Here is a 26,511-nt window from a genome sequence, read left to right as displayed (position 1 = left end):
TCTACTCATGTTTATTTAGTGGAGAGAGGTTTGAATCAAAAAGGATGAGGGGCATTTCAGAAAGGAGAATGTAGACATAATTATTTGTATCAAAATATATACTATGCTCACTACTTTAATCTCTTCTTTATTCCGAAGAGCAGAGATTGCAAGAGGAGATAGACATAATGAAGGAAGGAACACTCATCTTCACTTTTCACTTTTTCAGCCTCACTTTCTTTCCTGCCTCTGAGTGTAACAATATTCTGTCCTGTAATGCTACAAAATAAACCCATACAATATCTACCCAAAATTTCCATTTTTTATTATTGGCATAGCATTACAATTTAACAATTTGTATCAAATCAAAATTCTTGTGAAACATTCACTCACTCAATAAAATAGAATAGGCTTTGGCAAATTAATTAATGGAAAGGGAAATTATTAGCAACATACACATGGACTAGAATTTGAGTCATAAAGAGATAGGAAGTAAATAATTTATTTTATTGTTGCCTATCTGTGAGTTCATTCCTGTATCCAAAAATAGATAACAAGTGTGAGCAAGTATATATTAGACATTATTTACACCAGTGCCACACGTGGTAGAAATAAGCTGCCACTTCAGAGGTTATACTGCAATGTGTGTGTGTGTGTGTGTGTGTGTGTGTGTGTGTGTGTGTGAGAGAGAGAGAGAGAGAGAGAGAGAGAGAGAGAGAGAGAGAGAGATTGAGAGAGATCAATTTTCAGTATTTTAATTCAATTAATACTTGAGTTCCATCCTGAAGTGATTATTTTCTAAGCACACATTGGAGCTTTTTGAGTCTTTTCCTTTTCCAGATTTTAATATCTTTAAAGAGTCAGATGAACTCATGTGCTCTCCTATAACACATACACTGAAAAGTATTTTATCTTATGGTAGTCATTTGCAGCAAGCTCCTTCTGCCTTGGCACTTTTGGTATTGTGGTCTGGATAATTCTCTTTAGAAGAGCTACATGTTACATTGCATGTCAACAGGCAGCACATGTCATAGCATACTGGGCTTTTACCCATTAGATGCCAACAGCACTCATTTCTTTAAAGATAAAAATCAAAATGCCTACATATGGCGACAAACATCTCCTTTGAGGAATGAAACATGTTGACACAAAGCACCCATTCTCACAGAAATTAAAACTTTAAATGGAAACAAAAATATTACAAACATTGGCAATGTGGTCAGTAATAACATTTCTGTGTCTTATAAGAATAATTATCTATTCAAAACTTAATTATATTGGTGTATATTAGCTGAAAATATATTGATAATTCCAGAAAAAATAATGTAGAGAGCCGCGTGTAGCCGCACCCTAAAGATGGCTCTGGCTTCTACCCTCTGCCTTCCCGATGGCAAACACTCTTTATGGTAAACAGTTCCTTATTTGGCTATGGCTGGATTCGTGTGCTGCTGGCATATGCGTGAACCTGTGGACAGTGCCCACGTGGCTGCCTGGGGTTGGCAGCCCATCCCTACTTAGGTGCTGGGAGAGGCTTGCCCCGGGGAGAGAGACACAATGCAACTAATCAAAGGTCTGAATAAACTGTGATGAGAAGGATCCCGGTGTCGCGTCTTCCTTGCTGGTCGAGGCGGGCGCGACAAATAAACTTCATTTTCTGCAATGAGTATATACATTACATTAAGGAAGACATTAAATTATTATTTTAAAATGAATATTTGCAATTTTACCTAACCCATTACTGAGTTATTACTACCACAAGCTTTATACTAGAATAGAGAGATGTAATATGCCATCTGTATAGGGAACATCAGAATTCAGCTTGTTAGGAACTATCAAGAAGTTGAAGATGGTTAAAAGTTCTCCAGACAAAAATGGAGCCATCTTCACATTTAACTCAGGCTGTCCTAGCAAATCTGGGAGTCTACTCACCCTTTAGTACTCCATTGAGAGAAATCAAATCCCTCACAATTGTACATGGAAGCCACTACCGTAAGTCTTCACTCAAGACAAAAGGGCTAGAAACTTGAAGAGGATATTTAGGAAATCTTTTGTGTATTTTCTATTTATATCAGAATTGAATACTAAGCATAGATATCTGTGGTTGTAACCCCAGCATTGTGTGCAGAGTCAAGCAGTCTGGGAGATTTCCAGTCTGCCAGTTTACTGAAAGGTGAGTTGCAGATTCAGCTAAATAAAGACTTTTCCTCAGGGAATAAGGAAATTACAGAGGAAGACATCTAATGTTCTTCCTTAGGTGTGCATGTGTGTAACCATATGCACAAACCCATTTACTTATGCAGGTGCACATCATACACACACACACACACACACACACACACACACACACACACTCGTGAAAGTACAAAGGCTGAGTTATATGCTTGACATGTTAGGTAGAAGAAACTGGAGTTCATTAGAGGTTGACAACGAGGGAGACAAAAATTATTCTAAGATTTCTTGTCTGGCCACTCATCAATTAAGTATTGTCATTTATTGAAAGCAAATAGTCACTGGAACAAACCTGAGTTGGATTGTTCACTTAGTTCTGTGTATATGAACCTCTAAAGACAGAATAGATTTTAGAAGTGATTATGTGGAGAAGATAGAAAAGCACTGGTTGTGTTGAAATATGGTGATATTTTGAATTGGTAGGAGAGGAGAGCAGCTAGTTTCAGTCAATGTGTTGGTGATTTCTCATAGCATGGGGACTGTGTCTTTGTTCATTGGGAGTAGTATAATGCACAGACATTGATTCTGGCCGCTAAGCTCACACAGTGCAAAAGCCTTAGGATGTCTCTTCAAAATGGGTTACTGAAAGGGGAAAAATGAGAATAGCTAGGAGTGGAGATGGCAAAGATCTGGAATTATTAACTAGATTAAATGCTGTGGTGGAATCTTTAAAAAACAGAAAGTCAACTAGACATGACCTGATTTACAAAGGCCCTTTGTCACATATTCTCATAGTGATGCATATAGCTTTGTATTGGGCATGACGCAAAATAAATTTGAAAATTCTGTCACTTTATGTGTTTTACTTCTTGATTAGTCCAATTGTTCTCAACTACCTTATCTAAGAACTCTCTCATCTTATTATTTTTTAATGGTATTCTCTAGCCTGTGTAAATTCTATCCTCTACCAAACTCCTTGACAACTAACCTAGACTTAGTTTCTTCTTTCCAACTCTTACAGACAGTTGCTCACCTGCATTCACCAATATTTATTTTCTGTTCCCATTAAGCACAAGACCTAGAACAACCTAGTTACAAATTAAAGCATGTGAGGTTTTCTTTTTTAAAGGATGGTTTCTATAAAACTAAAAGTGAAAAATCATTAAGTTAAAAGATTAGTTTAACCAGCCACAAACCTATAAATCGTCTATCCTAAGGAAAAAGAAAAAACTAATTTGTAAACCATAAACTACAATATATATGGATATTATCATTTCATGTGATTGCACACAGTGCTCTGAAGTGGAAAATTATTATAAACTACACTTTATAGTCCCTAAAAAATATAGGGCATACTTTGTTAACTTTACACAGGATATAACAAATGGAGAGCTAGTTATGGGGTATGGCTAGTTTTCATTAAATATTAAAAAACAAGTTTCTGTGTCGATTGCATTTACACTTACTCATTTTTTCAGATGATACTTATATTGAGTATACATGTTTAAGCAATTTACTTCTTGGTAAAATAAATCTAGGAGTCAATGTGGTCACTAAGGCATTATAATTAGAAGTTTGTTACATAAAGCTGAGACACTGACTACCAATGCTTCATTTAAAGTCAAATTTTACTGTCAATCCAAAAGTGAAATAAAGACAAACACATTTGAGTATTCTAGCTTTGATTTCTTAGCAATTTTTATACTACAAACATTGCTTACATACTTTATTAGATAATACCTTTTAAATTTTCACAAAATTTGTCTAATTTATTACAATAGACTATCTAAAGATATCCCCCATGGCTATTTTATTCTGGAAGAGCATATTGTCCAAGGTCTATCTTCTCAATGAACTTAGTCTTCTGTCTTAGTGTCAGCACACACCTTGCAGGAGCACATGGCTTCCTAAACCTATCTCTACACATTTTCAATTCTGCCTCTGTTTTCCGAGAGAATCATGAGACTAAGACAAAAGTCCTTAACAGAAAAGTCATGTGGTATCAAGCAGAAAGACATATTCACACACACACACACACACACACACACACACACTATATATGCATATATAAGAGAGATGGTATTTCTCCTGAGATGATGACGAACCCAATCCATGAAGAACATGAGACACTAGCATTTAATCAGGTGTACTGGGTTTTTAACTCTTAATTGCCTGCAAGGTGTTCCTGTGAAGGTTCAGTCAGGACTCTGACAAATAATGGTTACTGTACCCTTCAAGCACATTTATGGCAAAGACTTCTAGAGTGCTTCCTGAAATGTATCTTCTTTATAGAGATACCAAATCAGAATTTGAAGTTTTTCTCTTTTCATCAAAATTGGTTATCATCAGCCCTGTTTCTCTAGTAGTTTACAAGAGGTACTGAAGAATGAATGAGTGAAGGAATACTGTGTCCTTCTGCCAGACACCTCTTTTGATTTTAATGTGATATATGTACGTTAATTTCAGCCACTTCACAGGAACATCCTTATGTATCATGTTTATATAGCATCGTACCTTTTTTTGCATGCATCTTAACTAATGAATATTCATAAGAATACTAAGGATTGTCTCTCTCTCTCTGATTCTCTCTCTTTGACTCTCTCTCTCTCTCTCTCTCTCTCTCTCTCTCTGAATAATTTCTGGCTTGAGGTTTCTGTATTTTTTCCAATCTGATGCAGGAGGAAGCTTCTCTGATGATGGATGAAAAAGACATTGTTCTATGATTATAGCAGAATGTCACTAGGGGTCATTTTATCACTACTATTTTTTATGCCAGTATTATTTGGTTTTATCCTAGATCCCTGAGCTATCTAGATACTGAGTCATTTATACAAAACAAGTAGTAAAGTACAAAGTTAAATAGACTACCATTGGCCAAGGACATTTTATTTATTCATTGATGTGGAAGGTGGAATGGCATGTGTTGCAGGCAGAAAGAGGAGTGATACCAAACCAGTCTGTGTTAGAAACTGCTCAAAATCATGAAAACACTCCAGGTAAAAAGGCGCTAATCCATTTGGATCCCTGCTGACCTCCGCAATTTATACAAGTTTCACTTTCCAACACTGTCTCGCTGAGTACTGTCTCCTACATGTGAACTCTAGGGGACAAACTTAAGTCATAGCAACCCTCCTTTCTATTCTGATATGGCTTCCAGTCCCATCCAGCCCTACAGTCCAGACAAATCTCTCCCACCCACAGTCCCACAGCCCTTATAAAATAATCACTCAGAGGCTTAATATTAATTACAAATTAATGGCCTATAGCTCAAGACTTTTGCTAGTTAGTTCTTATAACTGAACTCAACCCATTTCTATTAATCTATGTATCACCCTGTGTTCTGTGGCTTTACCTGTGCCTCATTACATGTTACTCTTTAGATGGGCAGGTTGGCATCTCCCTCAACCTTGCCCTTCTTCTCTCTGTATCTGTACTCAGATTTCCAGGCTGCCTCTTAAGCTGCCTTGCCATAGGCCAAAGCCGCTTATTTATAAAACAATGTGAGCAACACATATATTCACAGCATATAAAAGACATCCCACAGCACTTTCCCTTTTTGTCTAATTAAAAAATTATGTTTAACAAAATAAATATAGTAAAATTATATGTAACAAAATAGTTATCAAACAAGAATTCCAGTTACAATATCTAGTCTATCTTGTTTGTTTTGTTCTGTTTGGCCATCATCTCTTGGAGGCCTGCTTTTTTCTAAAGAGAAAATGGAGAAGGTGTGGTTGTGGGGAGAGGGGAGGTGGGAGGAGCTAGGAGGAGTGAAGGGAGGGGAAGCTGTGGTTGGGATGTATTGTATGAGAGAAAATCTATTTTAAATTAAAAAAATCAGTCTTAAAAACGTTAATAATTAAAAACAAGGAAGTCTCTGGAATGAACAGCAAAGCCTTTTGCAAAGCTATGGAAAACAATGGCATTTGCTTTTAAAATGATAAAATGTAATGTTACAAACTTGTAAAAGTATAAATATTGTTTTAGTAAGTGAGTGGGCAAATAAGTCAGTTGAGTAAATGGAGAATATAAAAGGTACATCCAGGTACCCCAGGATTGCGAGGGGCAAGCAAGATACGTGTAGCTTCATCCATCCCCCAGATGACTGCTTAATTGTGAAAAATAAATCAACAGTTGCTCCTTTTCTCAGAACCCATTATTTCCTCATCAGAACATTTGTGTCAACTCGAATAAAATAACATATCTGTAACTTCGTGTTTTTATGTGTATTTGTTTAGACATAGAAATCAAAGAAATGTGACTTATGCATGGGTTTCATGGTGACGTTTTCATGCATGGTCAGGCACATTTTTATACATGCATTCACTTCCTTTCTCTTTCCAGGGAGTTTCCTTCCATTTTCATGTCTTTCTTTTTCTTGATTTCAGCCAGAAGTCACATGTTACTAAACCATAGACTAGAGAGATGTGAAAAAGTGAGAGCAATGTGGAATCTACTGTAATGGGGATGAGTATGATTACGGATGCTTCATCAGCTGGAGGAACCAGTGCTGCATATAAACTGCCACACAGAAGTGCGATTCAGTGTCTGGTCTGGAAAAGAGGTGCACCTAAGCCTAACTTGAATGTCCATCCATGCTGCCTCTTGTATCTGTACACCACTTAGTTTGAGAACTGACAAGTAAACCATTGTATAGCCACACTGGAATATATACTTCTGTGTGTCTCTTGAAGAATAGGTAGATTGTTTCTGAGTGTTTGGTATTGCAGTAGAAGTACTATGAACATTTCTATAAGGACTTCATGTGAGCATGCGTTTGCTTTTATTGTTCTTAAGTAACTTCTTAGAAAATAGTTGTGGTGTATGGTAATATTCATGTAACTTTTAAAATAAACTACCAACTGTTTTCTACATTTATTTCATCTCTGTGTCTGTGTCTGTCTTTGTCTCTGTCTCTCTCTCTCTCTCTCTCTCTCTCTCTCTCTCTCTCTCTCTCTCTCTCTCTGTGTGTATTGTACCTGTGTTCACATAGCATGGCATACAAGTGGAGGTCCCAAAGATCATGCTTGGTGGCAAGTAGCTTTACATGCTGAGCCTTCTTGCCAGTTCTGTTTTCAATGTTTAAGATTTTTACACTCCCTCAGTATGTATAGGGTTATGTTTCCTACATTGTCTTTTGAAGTAAGTTCAGTCATTCCTTACTTTTACACATTCTAGTAGGTATGATGCTGACATTTAACTTGAAAGCAAATTAATAATTACATTGAGCATTCTAAAGTGCTCCCTCAATAACACATATTTGTTTTAGAAAGTATCTACTAAATCTTTATATATTCTAAATTTAGTGTTGGTTTTAAATTCCATTTTGAAATCTTTGCATTATTACAAGATGCACAACATACAGCAGGAACTCTGACCTTCAGCTGACTGCTTCAGTTGCTCTATTCCCTTGAAAATGCACATTCTGAAAGTCTCCTGGGGTGGGGGCTTCATGATTTAAGAATTTTCAAAAAATGGTTTCATCGTGTATGGTGATATTTCATTTGTACTAAAATGTGCTTTTATTTGTATGTTAATAAATAAAGTTGCCTGCAGGTCAGAGCTAATAGCAAGCCATAGCAGAAGCCAGGCAGTGGTGGTGCACACTTTTAACCCAGATCACAGGACAGGTAGATCTCTGTGTGTTCAAGGATACAGCCAGCATGGAGACACATACCTTTAATCTCAATACCAACCTTAGAAGACCTGGAGGTCTGTATAGACAGGCAGTGACGAGGAGGTCATGTGGTTGGGTTTACAACCAATGAGAAGGAAGAACAGAAAGTCAATAAAAAGACAGATACACAGGAAGTAGGTCTCTTTCTGAGGGGAAGGACAATAGTGGCAGTGAAGGGTAAGAAAGGTTTTTTAGTATCAGCTCTTAGCTACCGCCCTGAACTCTTGGGCTTTTAACTCTGTGGCTATGTTTCTTGTTTATTAAGACTGTTTATCTACAATCGTGTTTCACATAAAATGCCTACATAATTCATTAATTGTTGACAACTAATATCACTAATTTTAATTTGAGATTATTTTCTCTGTATAGTTGTAGTAGCTTTTTGTTCCTATAATTTGAATCCCTGTAAGTAGATAGATGAATGTCCAGATTTTTCAGCTCTTCCTGTTTTTAATTCAAATAGAATGACATCATTTTGTCACTCCTTGTCTCCCTTCCAGCTCCTCCCAGCTTCCTTCACCTGAACCTTCCCATCCCCCACATTGAAGTTCACAGCCTCTTTTCTTTAATTACATTCATTACACACATATACAGGTGCATGTATATGTGTGCATGAATATATTAAACACAAATTGCTTGGTGCATTTTGTCATTTGTGTGTATAAGCTTTCAAGGCTGACTACTCTGCCTTCACTTTCTCTTAGTAAATATTTTAATATTATAAAATGGCTTAAAATTGTTAATGGTGTTCTCTGCTTGAAATATTATTTGTCATACCTTAAAATGGGCCCTCCAAGTTTCTTTGAACTAATGCTGGCATATGATATCAGTTTTCATTCACTTACTAAGGATTTATCCTTGTTTAGTAGTGGTGACATGTTATTCACATCCAGTTGAGTGTTCATATCATTAATTAAATTAAGCACATTTAATAGGTACTCTATATAATTTTGCTTACATGTATATATCATCTTAGTTCTTTTTATGACTATGTTTTAATTAATTGTATACTTTAGCTAAATTTATTTTGTTTCTTTGATTGACTTATGAAATACAGCATATTGTATTACTTTTGAGAATGTTCTGGTGTTTTATGATGTCATCTTTGTCTTATTTTTATTTTCCATTTCTTCGTGACAGTTGTACTGTTATTGATCTTAATCATACATAGTTATTTTCCTCTTTATTTAATTTTTATTCCTCTGTCTTTGAGATTTTATCCAAGACCTCAAATATGCTAGCAGAGCACAGTATCATTCACACACATGACAGTGTTTGTTTTTTCTTTTCCTTTCTTTTTTCCTTTTTTATGGAAGATGTGCTCTTAATGACACTACTTCTATAAGTGGCCAAAAACAGAAGAAAAAAAAAAAAGGGGGAGAAGACATTGTTTTAAAATTACACAAATTTTCATTTAAATAAATTCAACTGCCATGTAGGTGTTATTTCATCTCTATAAATAAAATACAGTTCTCATCGCAAAGGAAATGGGATAGTTTATTCTAGAGGCAAGGAAGAGTGACCATAGCCCAGGAGTGCAGATTTAGATCATCCCAAATTCCATGTTCCGTGGGCTTACAATTTGAAGAGGTTTTTATGCAACAGAACAAAGTTATAAGGCAATTCTCAAGTATATCAGTAGAAACATTTCAGGAGGCAATGCAGAGACATCAGACGTGACAGGCCTCAAATGCTATTTAACATCTGAGCAAACTAGGTGTTAACACTTAAGTGTGTGCGCGCGCGCGCGCGCGCGTGTGTGTGTGTGTGTGTGTGTGTGTGTGTGTGTATAAAGTGAAAGTGGAGCCTACATTCTATCACCTTACATCTTTGTGGAAACAATGATAGTAAGCATTTTTACTATCTGTCTATTGTGATCTAAAGGTCATCTTGCTGCATCAATTAAAACACATAGATTGGTGCTCTTCTTCTTCTTCTTCTTTTTTTTTTTTGTTTTTCAAGACAGGGTTTCTCTGTGTAGCTTTGTACCTTTCCTGGAACTCACTTGGTAGTCCTGGCTCTGCCTCCCGAGTGCTGGGAATAAAGGCGTGCCTCACCACCACTCAGCAGTGCTCTTCTTAAGAAGGACCTTTTACATTAAATCTGACCTGGAAGCATCCTTCCTACCATGAGCTGAAAATGAACACACAACTCTCACAATTGCTTACAACCAAGTCATATTTTGGCAACTCATATTTTTGAAATTTTATTTAAAGAAAAGGACTACTTTTTCTTTATAGTGACATCTCAGTGTCTGGGCTTTAAAATATCCCTGCATTTGTATCACTACTTTTGACTTTCCTTAAATACTTAAATGTATTTCAAAATGTTTCACCAGGTACTTAACAAGATCAGACACTTCAGTGGGAAAGCAATGGCTGGCTAATGGTGGCCTAGTGATAGCTTGAGATAGTTTTTTACTAGGCTCTGAACCTGCAACATCCTAACCTCTCCCCTATTTTTGAAGACCTATTCAGTTTCCAGACCTGCAGAAGTTTTGGTAAAAGATGCAGCTTCTTTCCTGGACGCAACCTTCACCTAACAAAATTAGATACAGAGACAGACACAGTGAACACCAAGGACATTTGACACAAAGTGCAGTTAGTTACAACCCTCATCCTAGAACAGTGGAACCTCAGATCCAGAAAACAAAATCCTTTGGTATTTTAAAAGATGTTGAACTGCTTAGAATATTTCAATGGTCCCCAAAATATTAGTCTTTAATCAACTAGATTTATTCTAATTTCCTCTGAACACAGCTCTTCGCAAGAAAGACCACTGGAAAACTCATTTTTTACAGTCTAGATGTAAGTAGGTGGTAGAGTGCTTGCCTATCATGTATCAAGCTCTAGGTTTAATGCTTGGCATACACAAAAAACAAACAAAGAAAAACAAAAATACAACAAAAAAGAGGAACAAAGAACAAAAACTTTGCTCAAGATTCTGACAAGTAAAATTAAAACTATAATACATAGATGCCAGAAAAATAAGAGTGCGTGGTTATACACTTTGCAAGTGAGAGAAATGAGACCTTAAATCAGTCCAGCAGGAGATGTTAGTGGAGCTGTCCCTCAAGGATGTCAACAGTGACCCAGGTTACAGTAAGAACTGGAAAGGCACAGTGGCGCCAACTCAGTACCACAGCAACCAGGTTCACAGCAGAGTTCTAAAACAGTGAAGACCGCCTTGCCACTTCAAAGGAGCACACACTGGGCATCACAGAGAACAAAGAAGACATAAAGAGACTCTAATGGGAACAGGAAGATCTGTGGGCTGGGTGCTCCAAATGCACTGTCCGTGACTAGGACATAGATTGCTCAAAACCTTTCACCCACAACATTTTATTTTAGCCCCACAGTTTACATGGAAACAGGAGCAATGCCTTAAAAACAAAATTAATGAAGCATTTCAGGGAACATTGGAGATTTAGAACAGACTTCTAGGAAATTCACAATGTAACTTTTCATTAAAAAATATTAACTGTACATCATTTAAGCTACAGAGACTTAAGTAATAGCCTATAAGCTTGCATTAATTCTTTAAAGACAATTAAAAGTAGTAAAAGTCTTTCTACTAACCAATTCTCTCAGTAAGTCACAGATTCCATGACCCTCTAAGATTCATTAACATTAGAGAATAGCTGGGTTGTAAGTCCCTTGATTAGCATGCATGAGACTTGGGGTGCAGTCCCCAGCATGAGAAAAGAAAATGCAAGTAGCTAAGCAATATGCCTCACAGATGAAATGTAAATATGTCTCCTCCTCCAAAGTGAAGCAATGTTCCTGTACACATTTCTTTTTTACAAATCCTCATCAAAGGTATAAATAGGTATTTTTTCTAATAATACTTTAAATAAGTATGCAATAGTTATTGCAATCTTGAAATTCTTCAGTGTATAATCATCAAAGGCACATTCCCACTAGTGGCCCACTTACTCCAATGGAGACACATCTCTAAAGTCTATTTGACCATGAGCTTATGAATGAATTAATCCACCAGAGAATTCAGCACACTAATGATTCACTCACCTCCCAACAATGTCACCAGCTGCAGGCCAATGAGCCTTTATATCAAAATCAAAAGATTCCAAATACACGCCCTTGCTCACCAATTTCTTTTATTTCATACATTGGAAAAAAAACACAAAACCTGTCTTCCTGTATTGATTTTTGCTCTCTGAATAACAATCATTCCACTGAATAGGAAAAGAGATTGACTGCAGAATTCCAGTCTCTGGATAATTGTCTAACAAAGGTGCATACTTTCACATCTGATGTCTGATATTTATTTCAAATTTAAACATAGTGAAAATTATTTATTGAAGACTGAAGTTTGCTAAAAGAACCACTTTTTAGTAATATACTCATATGTATTTCTCATCACATCTTGAGTATCTCATCTCTATAAGTCAATATTGATAAGGACCAGAAATAGGGGTATGATAGAATAAGGATCTGTTTAGGTGATGTGCCCAGAGGTACACAAAATGTGCTTTGTGTACCTGCAGCATTTAAACTATAATTTGCACAAAAGTAGAAAACCTCAGTTTGGACCTCAAACTACTGAACTGGAATCTGCGTTTTAATAACTTAGGTTATTCTTATACACACCAGCATCCACAGAACACTGCTTCAGTAACTCAGGGATGCATCAATCCACCTACAATTCTCCCTCTTCTCTTTCTACCCTTACATTCTATTGCTTTCTTCTTCCTCTTTCTCCCCTGTGCCTTTTCTTCCCATTCTCTATCTTTCCTCTCACATTTTTGTTACTAGCTTTCCATTTTGAGTTTACCTCTTAGTTAACCTAAAATACCTACCCTGGGAGTTTTATTTTTCTGTTTTAAAGGCGCCATGGTTGGAGAATGTAAGTGTTCTCTAAATTAAACGGGTATCAGAAGGCACAAGAAATTCATACTGCTTTAAACTCCCACGTGGCATTGTTCCTCCACCAGAAAGAATCTAACCTAAGCCTTGTTGGAAAGTGGACAATATCATATCAGATCCTTATCGATATCAGTCATCTGGCAAAGAATCAGCATATCAGAGACCAGCTCTCCTCCACCGTGATCAGATTCCTGCCATAAGGGAAACTTTGAAATATGAAAAACGAGCAGAAATCACAGGAAAAGGAAAGTGCCAGGAAGAATACACTGAGTTAGTTCAGAGTCACTTCCCCATGAGCTACCATCTTTTCAATCACAGAGTTCTGAAAGAACCTACATAGTCATCACCCTTCCTATTCCTATGCCACCCTAGAGTCTTCTGTCTGCAAGCTACAGGGGTCTCCAAATTATCTGCTGTCCCGTGCCACGTTTGTCCTCCTTTCATGTTGTTGCTATGACAAACACCGTGACCAAAAGTAACTCAGGGGAAGAAAGGGCTTCATGCCTCAAACTTCCCAATCAAGCCCATCATTGAGGGAATCAGTGCAGGAGCTGAGGCAGGAACTTGAAGCAGAACCAGGGTGGAACACTGTTGTTCGGCTTCCTCAGTCTCACTCTTAACCAATTTTCCATCTTTTCTTTTCTTCTTTCATGACCTTTTTAAAAGAAGGGGTTATCCTATGCAGACCAGGCCTCAAATTTAAAGAGATCTCCTGCCTCTGTCCCTCAAGTGCTGGTATTAAAGGAGTGTGTCATCATAATGAGCAATTAGCTGGTTTTCTTATGCAGAAATGATCCTTCACCTGGCTAGGGAGTGGGGCTGCCAATAGTGGGCTGAGGTCTCCTTTATCAATGAGTATGAAAACACTTCCCTATAGACATCACCATAATTAGGACAACACTTATTATAACATCCAATATTTTCTTCTAAGTATCTGTCCCGGTTTCCTATCTGTATATCTCAATATGCATTATCTCACTGGCTTACTACAGGCATACAGTGCTTTGGAGAATGTTTAACATGTTCCCTCTCCATGGGACATGGTTTGATTATTGTCCCACTTTAGGGATGATAGAGATTATCCTTTATCACTGAAAACATCACTATCTTCCCTAATAACTGGTTGTATTTTGTGCAGAACATGTAATCTCCAAGACAATTTATTTGAATGATTATTATAGGCTTTCTCTATCTTACTGTTCTACCATTGGAGCCTATCATAGAATTGCGTCAACATACAGTCAGATTATCAGCAATTCTTTAAATTTTAAGCAACTACTCTGAGATTTATGCATAATTTCATTGAGCATTCAAACTAATAAATAATATTAAAATTATTAATTTTTAGAGAAGAAAACTCAGTATCAAAAAGATTACATAGCCAATGGAAGCAAGCCTTAAATACAAAAACAACATTTTATAGTAACAACAACAACAACAAAAAGGGGAAGTTATATATTCTTCACAGTCTAACAAAGGCATTGCAACATAATGGTGCACATAAGTAGGGAATTATATTAAATACACTTTAGAAATACTCTATGAATCTATTTCTATACTTCTATAGACTACTACCAAGGTGCTGGGAACACACAGTGGATAGTTCTTGATATCCTATACTTTGATTTTGGCCCTTACAACCAACTAACTACTCTGCATTAATCATTACCTAATGTGTACATGCATTAAAATTCAGATTAGACTTCACAAATATGCACAGATATGTGTCAATTTCAATATTTTTAAAAACTGTCGTTTATCTTATCAGATGTTTGATGAGTTGTAGTAGGGTCCTTATTTGTTTACCAAACTGAGGTCTTTGGCTGTAATATATACTTGTTGATTGTTGGGAGACTAAAGAAAGTTTAGGTTTTTCCATGATGTTATTCAAGGACATTTCCATAGGTGATGTCACAGATGGTAAGAATTATTTTGAGATATTATTTTTTTGGTCTTTTCAGTCATTTTAATTCTTTAATATTCCTTTTGCTTTCAGTCTGTAAGTACAATATGTTGAATATACATGCATACGCATATAAGCATAGTTTTTCTTCATCTGTAGTTCTCCTGATTCCTGAAGAATAAGGAAATCTCAAAGAGTAGAGTTTCTGACAGAACACTGGATAGATAAGGATTTCTGGCATTGCCGGTGCAGTCAAATATAAATGAGGAATTTCCAGGGAAACAGTTTAAGAGAATTACTTACTTTCTTATGAAGTTTAGACTACATGAAGATGGCAGTTAGTTTTATTCTTACATTCAAGTGAACCAATGCTCAGACAGGAAATGTACCTTGCAGAAATCCTGCAGAGCTGCAAACCCATAACACAAGATTTCTGCACATGGCAAGCTACCCCAACAATGGGGTGAGTTTCACTTCTGCAATGTTTAGATGGTTATTTGTGTTGGGTGGGGAGAAGAGAAATATCTCTCTCAATTCTAGGCATCATCTAACCCTAGTTAAAAGAACTGAGGAGAGTTCAGTGAAAGATATTATGCAACTGAGCTCATGCCTGACAAAAACAGATCGTTGGCTATGCATCTGGTAATTGATTAAATATGATAGGGATTAGAAGTGTGGAAGTTGTTCTATGATGGAAGTTTGGACCAACTGTTAGGAAGTTAGATTAAGCAGGGATGATGTGTAGGCTGTACATTTTCTTTAAAAAAAAATCCTAATTGATTCTAAATGCTATCAGGTTCAGAGTACACTAATTTAGGTAATCTCTCTGGTATTTTTAGTGATTAATTTACCTTTAAATGAATTATACTAATTGAAATAATATGTTTTCTCTTGGGTATTGGTTGTTGAAAGCATGAATGTTCCTTTATACTTAAAAAAAAAAAAAATAGGAAGAACAACATGGCTTTGAAATACCAAGGAACCTAATACTTATCTTTGGTTGTTATTCCTGGATGAGAAACTAAGATTCAAAGGCTGTCCATCAAACAAAAGGTTTACTAGAAATGTAGGCATATCGAAGTTAAACAGAACAGCATTTCAATTGCTTTCGGTTCTGGCCATCTTACTTCTCAGCATGGTGTTCTTTGCTTGTGTTTTCAACACCTGTGCTTTGTTCTAGAAAATTTCCTATGTGGTTGTTTTTCCATAGCAGTCTCGTGAAACTCAATCACACTCTCTTCTCCTAAAAACTTTCCTCTCCTATGCTTTTTTTCTGAATAAGAAGAAAATGGAAACATCCATTTTTTTTTTTTAACCTCAAACTCCACAGGTCTTTCTATGTAACCCAGGCTGATCTTGATCTCAAGACTCTTCTGAAGTCTCTCCACTGCTGTGATTATAGCCACATGCTCAGAAGCCCAGCTCAACTGTCAGAATTTTCATTGAATTGTATAAAAGCATGATGCTTCATCCATCTTACCTTTGGGTTCATGTACTTAAGGAGAGTAGTCTATTTTATTTAAAAATCTCTACATCTTTGGTTCTTCTTTATAAATCATTGCCCTTTCCCACTCTCAATCCACTTTTTCCATTTTTCTTTAAAACAGGCCACAAAATGAGGCTTTTGTTGACAGAAGAATAAAATGTGAATTTCTCCCACCCTTCTCTGAAGGATTCTGAGCAGAGGCAGTAAGACATTATTTTTTCTTATTTGGGCTTTATGTGCATCTTCTTTATTATAAAAACCTTGTCTTTTTTATGTGATGCTAAACTACTGTCAATCAAATATGGTAAAGTCTTATTTACAGGGCCCAGCTGATGCACTACATTGATCTTTGTGGCTTAATGTAGACAATAAAATGGGTTTGGGCTCCACTGCAGCAGACATTGGTGGTAGGTCATATTTTATTTAATTAAATACTAAATTAATGCTGATATTTACCATTTTAATTGTGTTTCATTTGTACTTTTTTTATTTCTCTACAACAGAAGGAGCTAGAACATAAGTTGGTCATTTGAGGGATGTATCATTTTGGAGTTCATTATTAATCTAAGCATGACCAAAACTTTTAATGTTCATGTGTCAATTAGGTAAGATTTCACAAGTGGTATTTGTTTGGTACTTTCCACTATACTCTAAGTATAAAATACTAGCCTTACCAATCCATTTTTCAATAGATCCTAATAGCCTGATGAACACTTCTTTTAAATGTACAGTTCATGTGTTCATACATGAAAGTGTCAGATTGCAAGATATTCTTTCCCTAAATATAGTGTTCTTCAGACTCTTGACACGCTGTGTTCTACTATAAATTACATTGTTTCAAGATGGAATAGTTATATGTTGTGAAAAGCACAACATTGTCTATTTAACAAGTAAGACAACTTTAATGTAACAATTTAAGGTATTTATAAAGGTATATTTTCTGTTTATATAAAATTAAATTCCAGGAACAATATCTGAACCAGGTCATGTGTACAGATGCAGAAATGTTCTCCTCAGATATGAGGAAGCCATAGGTGGGGAGGTTGAGAAAACATGCCCAGTTAGCACAGTAGCTGAGAGTTCATCTTAACTCTGCCAACAATGACACAAGTCATTAGGAGGCAATGATATGCCACAGCTTCCTCAGTTAGAAAGAGGTTTCTATTGAAGGATTACCACGAGGATTAATCTGCTTAATATGTACAAATATATAGAACAAGGGCTGGGATATCACTCATAAGTAAAATGGATCAAGCACTAGCCCAGCTTGTGTGAGTCTTTGGTCCAATCCCTGCACTACAAAACAGTACAAACATATGTTATACATGCTTAGGTCAGTGTCCAGACAGTAAAGCATGTTTGAGAAAGCATATGACTAAAAATGTAATGATAGACTCTCTGTTTTTTATTTCCTTCATTTTTCTAAGCTTTTAGTGCACAAAATAATGAATCTCATTATGACTTTATCAAATATGTGTCTCCTTGTACTTTGTTTACAATGAATAATATACTCTTGTTCAACCCTACCCCTTTCACTCTTTTCATGTTTGTCCTTAAATGTTTCTGCTCTCATGCCATATATATGTATGCCTGTATTATGTATGTACGTATGTATGTGTAATCTGTCTTCCACATATGAAGGAACTATCATCTTTTCTTTTTCTGAGCCTAGTTTATTTAGTTTAGCATTTAGGTTCAACTATTTGCCAAGGGTACTTTCAATCCATTTTTTTCTCTTGTCCCACAGAAAATGAATTTATGTCTGGCTCGTTGAGGCATCAGAGCAAAAAGTCCTATATTATAGGTATTTACTATTCCACAAGACTTTTGCAAATTTTGCTTAATTCAGAAAGGCATAATTAATCAGAATTGTAATGGCTGAGAACGTCTTCCTTTTTCAAAAGAAAAGGTCTTTGAGCTTTATCCTAAATACACTTGAGGAATGAAATCAGCAATGAAGATATTTTGCATATTCCTTATTGTTATCTTCACTGTCTTGTGGTCCTTTCAGTAATGTTTGGAATATGGGAAGAATGTGAAGGGAAATATTGCTTTATTTATTTGTTTATTCATTCATTCATTGCTTTATTTATTTATTGCACTATTTATTTATTTATTTATTACTTTATTTATTTATTTATTTTGTTGGAAATATTGTTTTGAGACTCCTCTTCAGCTGTTCAGTGGATACTCATTTTATTGTTTGAAAAAAAAAAAACAAAACGAGAACAAATAGTTAAGAAATAATGAGAATATTTGTCTAAAGATGCAGCATTAGACCTGGTGATTGTGTTAAATTGCGTGATGAGACTATTTGTTATTAGAAGGAATCCTGTTTCTTTTAAATGTAATTTCATTAGCTGACAAATTAAGTTTTTGCCATTAGCTCAGAAATAAGAGGGGGGAAGAGAGGGGATGGTTATTTCTACCGAAGACCAGTAAATTATTTTTTCTCATCATCTTTTCTCTTTCGAGAGGTTATACTGAAAGTAAATATTTGTAATATATCTTGAAAAGGGGACTGCTAAAAGCAAAGGAAAATATTGTTGGACAAATAACTTGAAAGAGAAAAGGTTCATTAATGTTGTTTAGGTATGATCACACACACACACACACACACACACACACACACACACACACACACATGGAATTCTATGAAACAAACAAGTGTACCCATCCATCAGTTTGTCTGCCTGTCTGGAATAAGTGTGGATTAATAGTTTTTTTATGTTTTCTTTCAGCTCCTTGGATGAAAACAAGACAAACTGCAGAAAGAACACATAAGTGTTATTTGGTCCATTGTTCATGCAAGTCTGAATGTAATTCTTGGGAGTATGTCTACAATTACTGTGACATTGAGCACCGCTATGTGGTGTGTGAATTCCAAAAGCCAATAGTGGGATTCTTGACTAGTCCCAAGGCTACAACTTAAATTGTGAATTGTAAATCTAATACATAATGGACATTGTACTAATTACTAATAAAAATGGATTTTTACTTTATGTCATGTGACATGCTTCTGACTTTTTAGATTGCACTATGATGACCAGTGATTTCAATGCTGGGTAAAGGAAATATGAAAGAAACATACAAATGAGAGTGGTTCATCCAGAAGTTGGAAGATTTCCCACTGTACCGTGCTTTCTTACTTGTTTTATTCAGAAGCCTCCCACAAACAGTTGGAGGCATCACTAATCACTCCACCAGGGCTTATGCTGCCATTTAATAATTTCATGACTCTTAGGCATCAGACTACACATAGTCAATCAAATAATAAGGTAACTGTAAGAAGAAGAAACCAAACAATACAGAATAGGAGATACAGTGGAAAATGCCAAGGTCATACCTGTGCCAGAATGTAAGAAAATGGCACAGGAAAAAATCCTTAGAGAGGTGTTTTGAGAGATATTGTCTCAAAAGGAAATGTTTGAAATTTTATCTTCATAAACTGAATAAAATCAAACTGATAAAATTGTGATTTTGACAGTTTTTTTCTTTTTATGAAAATTGGAAGAATTTTAAAATATGTTTTAAATATCTCTATAGGATATCACAATATATAACTTTCCCTCCTTCCTAAAAATGTGTGTGTGTGTGTGTGTGTGTGTGTGTGTGTGTGTGTGTGTAGAGAGAGTGAGAGAGAGACAGACAGACAGACTTCAAAATTGTAAGACACAATTTTTGAAAAAAATTACAGTATTCAGAGAATCTTCCTCCTGCAGTAGATGGAAACAAATACAGAGACCCACAACCAAAGAACAGAGAGTGAGAGACCTTGAAACCCTCAGTCATAAATGGGATGTTTCCACCAATTTTCTCCCCTCTGGGAGCAAGGGCCTCTGTAGAAGAGGAGACAGAAAGATAGTGGAAGCTGGAGGAGATGGAGGACACCAAGGAGACAAGGCCATCTAGACACAGCAGGACTGACACATTTGAAAACTCACAGAGACTGTGGCAGCATGGACAGGAACTGTACAGGTGTAAACCAGATGAGCCCCAGCACCTACTGAAAGGGAACGTGGGCACATGCTGCCATCTCTGATACAGAAGCTGTCTCTAATTGAAAATCTCTTGCAAAGGAAAATGAGTTTTCTCCAACGAAGTATACAAATCACTTATAAAAGCAGGCCCTGTGCCCAGCAGTAGATGATCAACACAAAACGAGCTCAGTAGTATTTCGGGAAGTTTTTATTGTCTCATAATGCTTTATCTGGGAATTTTTATTTTATATTTTTACCCTACAAGTCTTGTTCATATTATGGTTTCTAGTTTTGTGTCTTTATGGGGCTTTTGTGTGTACCTTAAGAATGTGTCTGTCTCTGTGTCTATAAATTTTTTGTTCTTTTTCTCTATTTTTGTTCCTTTCTTTTGTTTTATTCAGATTTATTTGTTTTTATTTTATCTTTTATACTATTATTATTATTAACATTATACATCTGTTTTCTAGTGAAAGAGAGCACAAAGATGAGAGCTGGGTGGGTTGGATGGTTGGAGAGGTATGGAGGGTCTGAGAGAAGTTGGAGGAGGGGAAACCATAATCAGAATATTTTGTAGGAAAAACATCTATGTAGTGGTATTGTGTTCCCGAAATATAGTGCACTCTAATAAACTTATCTGGGGTGAGAGAAAGAACAACCACAATATTAAACATAGAGAATAGGCAGTGGTAGCATACACCTTTAATCCTAGCATTCCAGAGCCAGAAATCCCTTTGGATCTCTGTGAGTTCAAGGCCACACTGGAAACAGCCAGGAATAGTGACACACACCTCTTTTTCCCAAGAAGTGGGCCTTTAATATCAGGGAGTAAGTCAGAAAGCAGAAAGATATATAAGGCGTGAAGATCAGAAACTAGAAGCTTCTAGCTGGTTAATCTTCAGGCTTCCCAGCAGCAGTTCAGCTGAGAGTCATTGGGATGAGGACACAGAAGCTTCCAGTCTGAGGAAACAGGATCAGCTGAGGAATTGACAAGGTGAGGAAGCTGTGGCTTGTTCTGCTTCTCTGATCTTCCAGCATTCACCCCAATAACTGGCCTCAGGTTTGATTTTATTAATAAGTACCTTTAAGATTCATGCTACATATCTACTTTCAATAAAAAAATTACAAGACAACATATTTATATAATCAATAATTTAAGCTTCTATTTTAAGAATCTAGAAGGGGACAGGCAATGGTGGTACACACCTTTAATCCCAGCACTTGGGAGACAGAGGCAGGCAGATCTGTTTAAATTTGAAGTCAGCCTGGTATTTATATAGTGAGTTTCAGGACAGCCAGGGCTACACAGAAGGAAACCTATCTTGAAAAAAACAAACCAAAAAAAAACCAAAAAAACAAAAACAAAACAAAACAAAACAAAAAAACAATCAAACAAACAAAAAACCCACAATAATAACAACAAAAAACAAAGAATTTAGAAATGTAAACTGAACCCCATTTGGCAAAAAATATGCATTTTAATAATGTTTTTTACATCCTTTTCTAAAGAAAGAAAACAGTAATGATTAATGATAAATTAAATAAAAACAAACATTAGTAAGGCAATTAAAAATTTGTTTTGCCTTTTTTTTGTGGACAGTCTCACACATTTATATAATTAATTATAATTAATGTTATATCTTATTTCCCCCTTTCACATCCCTCTGTGTCCCACTGACAACCAGCTTCTCAGCAAGCCTTCTCTTGTTGCCATACTTACTTTCTGCTTGTGTCCTACTGAGTTTAATTAGAGGAAAAAAGAAAGTTAAAAATTGTTGACAGTCACATCTTTCTGCATAGACTAAAGAGGAAGAAGAATGTGAAAGCGAGAGAGCGAGAGCGAGAGAGAGAGCGAGCGAGAGAGAGAGAGAGAGAGAGAGCGAGAGAGAGAGAGAGAGAGCAGTTAGTAATGGAGTTTGACAAAAACCATGTTGCTATTTGAACAATGAAGGAAAAGGAAAATAGCTTTCTGTTGACACAAACTACCCAACTTTGATTTATATGGAACTTAACCTGAATAGGTCTATACAAACAATAATTTATAGTTTGAAATCTTCCCTATCAAAAATGTCATGTACAGATGGTGTCACTGTTAACTTCTACTAAATAATTTGTAATGATTCATAATTAGCTCACATAATTGCAAAATCCAAAAAGGACAGAAGTAATCTCAACCAGTTTAGGAGGTCATTATACACTTTGTATGAATATTCAAAAGAGAACTGAAAAAAGGAAAATCTACAATTTAATGTTCTCTTTGAATATAAGAAATGTAAGAAAACTTGGGTGGTGGCAGGACTCAACTTTTATCCCTGCGTTTGGAAAACAAAGGCAGGCAAATTTGAGTTCCAGGACAGCCAGGTCTACACAGAGAAATACTGACTTGAAAACCACAACAGTAACAATAACAAAAAAAAAAAAAAAAAAAAAAAAGAGGAAGGAAGGAAAGAAAGAAGGAAGGAAGAAATGAGTAATTTTTAACATATTATAATAAAGTAAAATTTTAACTTGATGCTGAGAAATCATATTTGAAATTTCCTATATTTGTTTAAATAAAAGCAAGTAAAATGTATGATTAGCCCAATAAGTACAAGCAAATTTTGCAACAAATGTAACATCCATTCAAGTGAAAACCACTTGGGTACCTAGAAATAAAATGGATCTTTCTCAACCCAAGAAAGCAGATTTGTGAAAACAAACAAACAAACAAACAAAACAAAACCACCACAGCTCCCCTCATTCTTACACTCAATGAACGAGTTGAGTACATTATTTTTAAGATTAGGAACATGGCAAGGATATTTCCTGCTCACCACACTGATGATGGTCAAAAGAAACTACTACAGAGCAAATAAGTTTAAACTATTAAAAGTATTATGTCCACTCATGGTAGTACATTCTACAGAATTTAAGAAGTAAGATATTTTACGTAAGGGTGAATTATGAAAATTGTAATAAAAGATTCATATTATATAAAATTCAATTATATTTCTATTAAACCAGTAGTAAATAAATAAGAAATGAGTATTAAAACATTATTTATGAAATAAATCAAAATGATAAAATAACTACATTTACTAATTTATATCCTCATTAAAACAGACATTACTATATGACAACTATATTGTTAAGAGTAATTAATAAATATATAGCGTCCTAAGGATTCTGGTCACTGAAAAGAAAACCATTCTACCTAATTTACAGACCAAACTGGAGATTTCCATGAAAGACTGACTTATGAGGGAAAACAAAGAATTCCAGTACTAATACACTCTATTCTTCATCCCAGCATCAAGGATGTGAAGAACATATAAAACAGCAGAATTGGTACATAGGCACAAACAAAATAAAAGAACCAATGATACTTCAGTGGGAAGAGTGGGTTTTAAACCAACAAAGCTCTCTAGAATGTATGTAGACAGACATTCTGGAAGTCTTTTCATCTATAAATCAAGAGTATTACTCTGACAATAGAAATGGATCAGGAGAGTGGTGTTATGGCATGTAACTCAAAGATAGAGGCTCATTAATATATGGGAGGCCCTGGGATAAATCCCCAACAGTGTAAACAAAAACAAAGGGAATGGAGGAGGCAGAAAAGGTGGTTATCACCTACAGGTACATCAACCATATAAAAGTGAAAAGGAAGGCTAGAGCCTCTGGACTTTAGAACAAAAAGAAGTATGGAAGATATAGTGAAAGCCATTTCAAGACATTGAGTTTTCAGTTAGTAGTAAGAAACAATTATTAAATAAATAAGGAATAATGATATTAGGAACATGTCTGGAAACTGCAGTTAATGTATATGAAAATATAATAAATGGAATATAGTGGTAATATTTTACGTAAGATTGACTTACACTAGAGGTAAAATATTACCTGCAAAATAATATTTGTATGGGTATATGAATTTCTAAATTAATTTTATATTTTGCAAGTGAAATTATATTCTTGTAAGAAAGTGATCATATTTAAAATCTACCCCTACAAATAAAAAAAGATTGTGACAAAAATGAAAAACAAAACCATTATCCACCAAATGTAAAAGAAATACAGATTCATTGTTTTTAATTATTTCAATAACATAATTGACCAATTATACAAACAATTTAATTAAAAACATATACTCAAGATATAAATTGAATACAAAAATTATAACTGCAATGAAGAACATTTTGTTATATAAATTTTGTATATCACTGGTCAACTTATAACCCAGTCTCCTCTCTATGAAAGCTATGTGGATCTGAGGACATGGCTTCACATGAAAAACACTTGCCCTATGCAAGAGTGAAGTCAATGTTCAGTACACAGAACACAGAATGTGTGATGGGGATGTAGCTCACCTACAAATCCAACACATGGCAAGTAGAGACAGGAATCACAGGAAACAGCTGTCTAGGTAGAGGAGCCAAAATAGAGAGTTCTGGTTCATCAAGAGACTGTCTCAGTATATGAGGTGGGGATCCTTCGAGTATATTCAGTGCTAACCTTAGGCTACACAGGCATGTGCACACACATACAACCATATATATATACACACACACCACACACTCATACACATAAAAAACCCACAAAATTATGCTATGGTTTTACATATATGATGAAAGATGATGAACATTTTTCATAGTTTTAAAATATTAAAACATTTTATATAATCTGGTTGCTAAAAGGTAACTAAATTATCAAGTAATTTTCAAGTTACAGAAGACAATTACAAGGGAATATTAGGGAGCTCTGGAAAAGCTAAATCAAGCTGGGAAATATACAGCATGAATTTTAATGATATGTTGACAAAAATGAATCTTAATTTTATGTATCTATCATGAAACATTTAATGTATTCATATCTTTTATATTTTCATAACTTGATAACATCAACTTATAGCATTTTCTGCAATAAAAAATGATACATGCTTGACCTAGTGATCAGTAATTTTAGACACACTTCTTTACCATAGCCACATAAACTTTACTGAGTTCCAATAGGCTGGGATGTAAAGGTCAACAGAGGAGACATTGCCTTGATGCTGGACAGCAGGTTGATATCTACCTCTCAGCGAGTATGATTTTCTGCATTGAGACGGTGTGTTGAGATTGTTTTAAGAAGCTTCTGAAAAAGAGTGTATGTGGACTAGTGGAATATGATTACTGCCTCTGAAATAACTCCTCAAAGAGGACTAAATGACTGTCCTTTACAGATCTTAGTTATGTATATGATAGAATAAGCTGAAGATCTACACAGAAGTGTGTCTGTAGCTAATGTCCTAACACATGCTTACCAGGTTTCCTTCATTTTGGATTTTTGGAGCACCTAAACTTATATAATATAGGTTAAGCTTTTCCCAACTTCACCAGGCTCACATGAGAATTTCAATTCTTATAAGTCAATATTTGGATGCTTACTGATTGTCTAAATGACATAATAAGCTTATTTGAATTAAAAAAAACAAACAAAAAGGGAGAAATACAGATTTACAGTGCAAGCTAGGTATTATTATTGGTCCATCCTATTTTTTTTCTCTCTCAAAGTTTGATTGTTCACAACAGACACAATCCTTACATTATTTAATCCTGTAAGAACTGGGTGCCTTTAATCCCAGCATTTAGGAGGCAGAAGCAGGTAGATATCAGTAAGTTCAAGGATAGCCTGGTTTACAGAGTGAGTTCTAGGACAGGCTCCAAAGTAACACAGAGAAACCCTGTCTCAAAAAACCAAAAATAAAATAAAACAAAAAACTGGCTTAATGTTTGTTTTCTAATTAGAAGCAGAAAGACTAGATCCAGTTGGGAGAGATGGGGGTGGGGAGACTGGAAGGAGAGGAAGGAAGAGAAACCATAAGCAGGACATATTATGCAAGGAAAAAAGTCTATTTTGAATAAAAAGAAGTAGGTCTAAATGAAATCTGAATTTAAGCTAAATAACCTAGGCCCATAGTCAAGTTCACTAACATTTTGTTATTAATACTGGATTTCAAGTTCACTGTACAAATTAGACAACACAAGTATATTCTCCAATATTATTTTAATAGTAGGGTTAAAAAAAATACAGACACTAGAAAGAGTTTTCTGGATAATACAAAGGCTACATTAACTCTGAATGAACATTGTACCAGGTACTCAAACCTGTTTACTTCAAATCTAATTACTGCTTCAGAATTATTTTGTTTTGCTCTGACTTCTTAACATAAAAGTATGCACAAATACAGCATCATGACTAAAGCTGCTGGTCAGGACTGGGAATTTGGACAGTCAGGGATCAAACGTGTTGGAAAAATTTGAGTTATATGTACCTCCTCCAGATGCAAGTTTGGTTCATTAGAACACACAAGTTAAAAACAGGAAGGCTAGCCAAAGTGTGTCATCATACAGGTTCAGAAGTTGGGGACGAGGACCAAGAAGAAGGGAAAATGCTGGAAGTTAAAGGGTTAATAT

At 35.5% G+C, this 26,511-nt stretch overlaps 1 protein-coding gene across 1 annotated transcript; it reads left to right on the top strand.

Moving 5' to 3' along the window:
* The first annotated feature begins 18,042 nt into the window (after window positions 1-18,042).
* On the top strand, window positions 18,043-19,032 carry Defb113 (defensin beta 113). The gene is given in 3 exon segments (XM_036168107.1): window positions 18,043-18,092; window positions 18,094-18,110; window positions 18,842-19,032. Coding segments are annotated over 3 exon segments (258 nt in total).
* The last annotated feature ends 7,479 nt before the right edge of the window (window positions 19,033-26,511 follow it).

Source organism: Onychomys torridus, chromosome 18 (genome assembly GCF_903995425.1).
Source record: "Onychomys torridus chromosome 18, mOncTor1.1, whole genome shotgun sequence".
Taxonomy (NCBI): Eukaryota; Metazoa; Chordata; class Mammalia; order Rodentia; family Cricetidae; genus Onychomys; species Onychomys torridus.
This window is presented reverse-complemented; position numbering and strand designations above follow the sequence as displayed.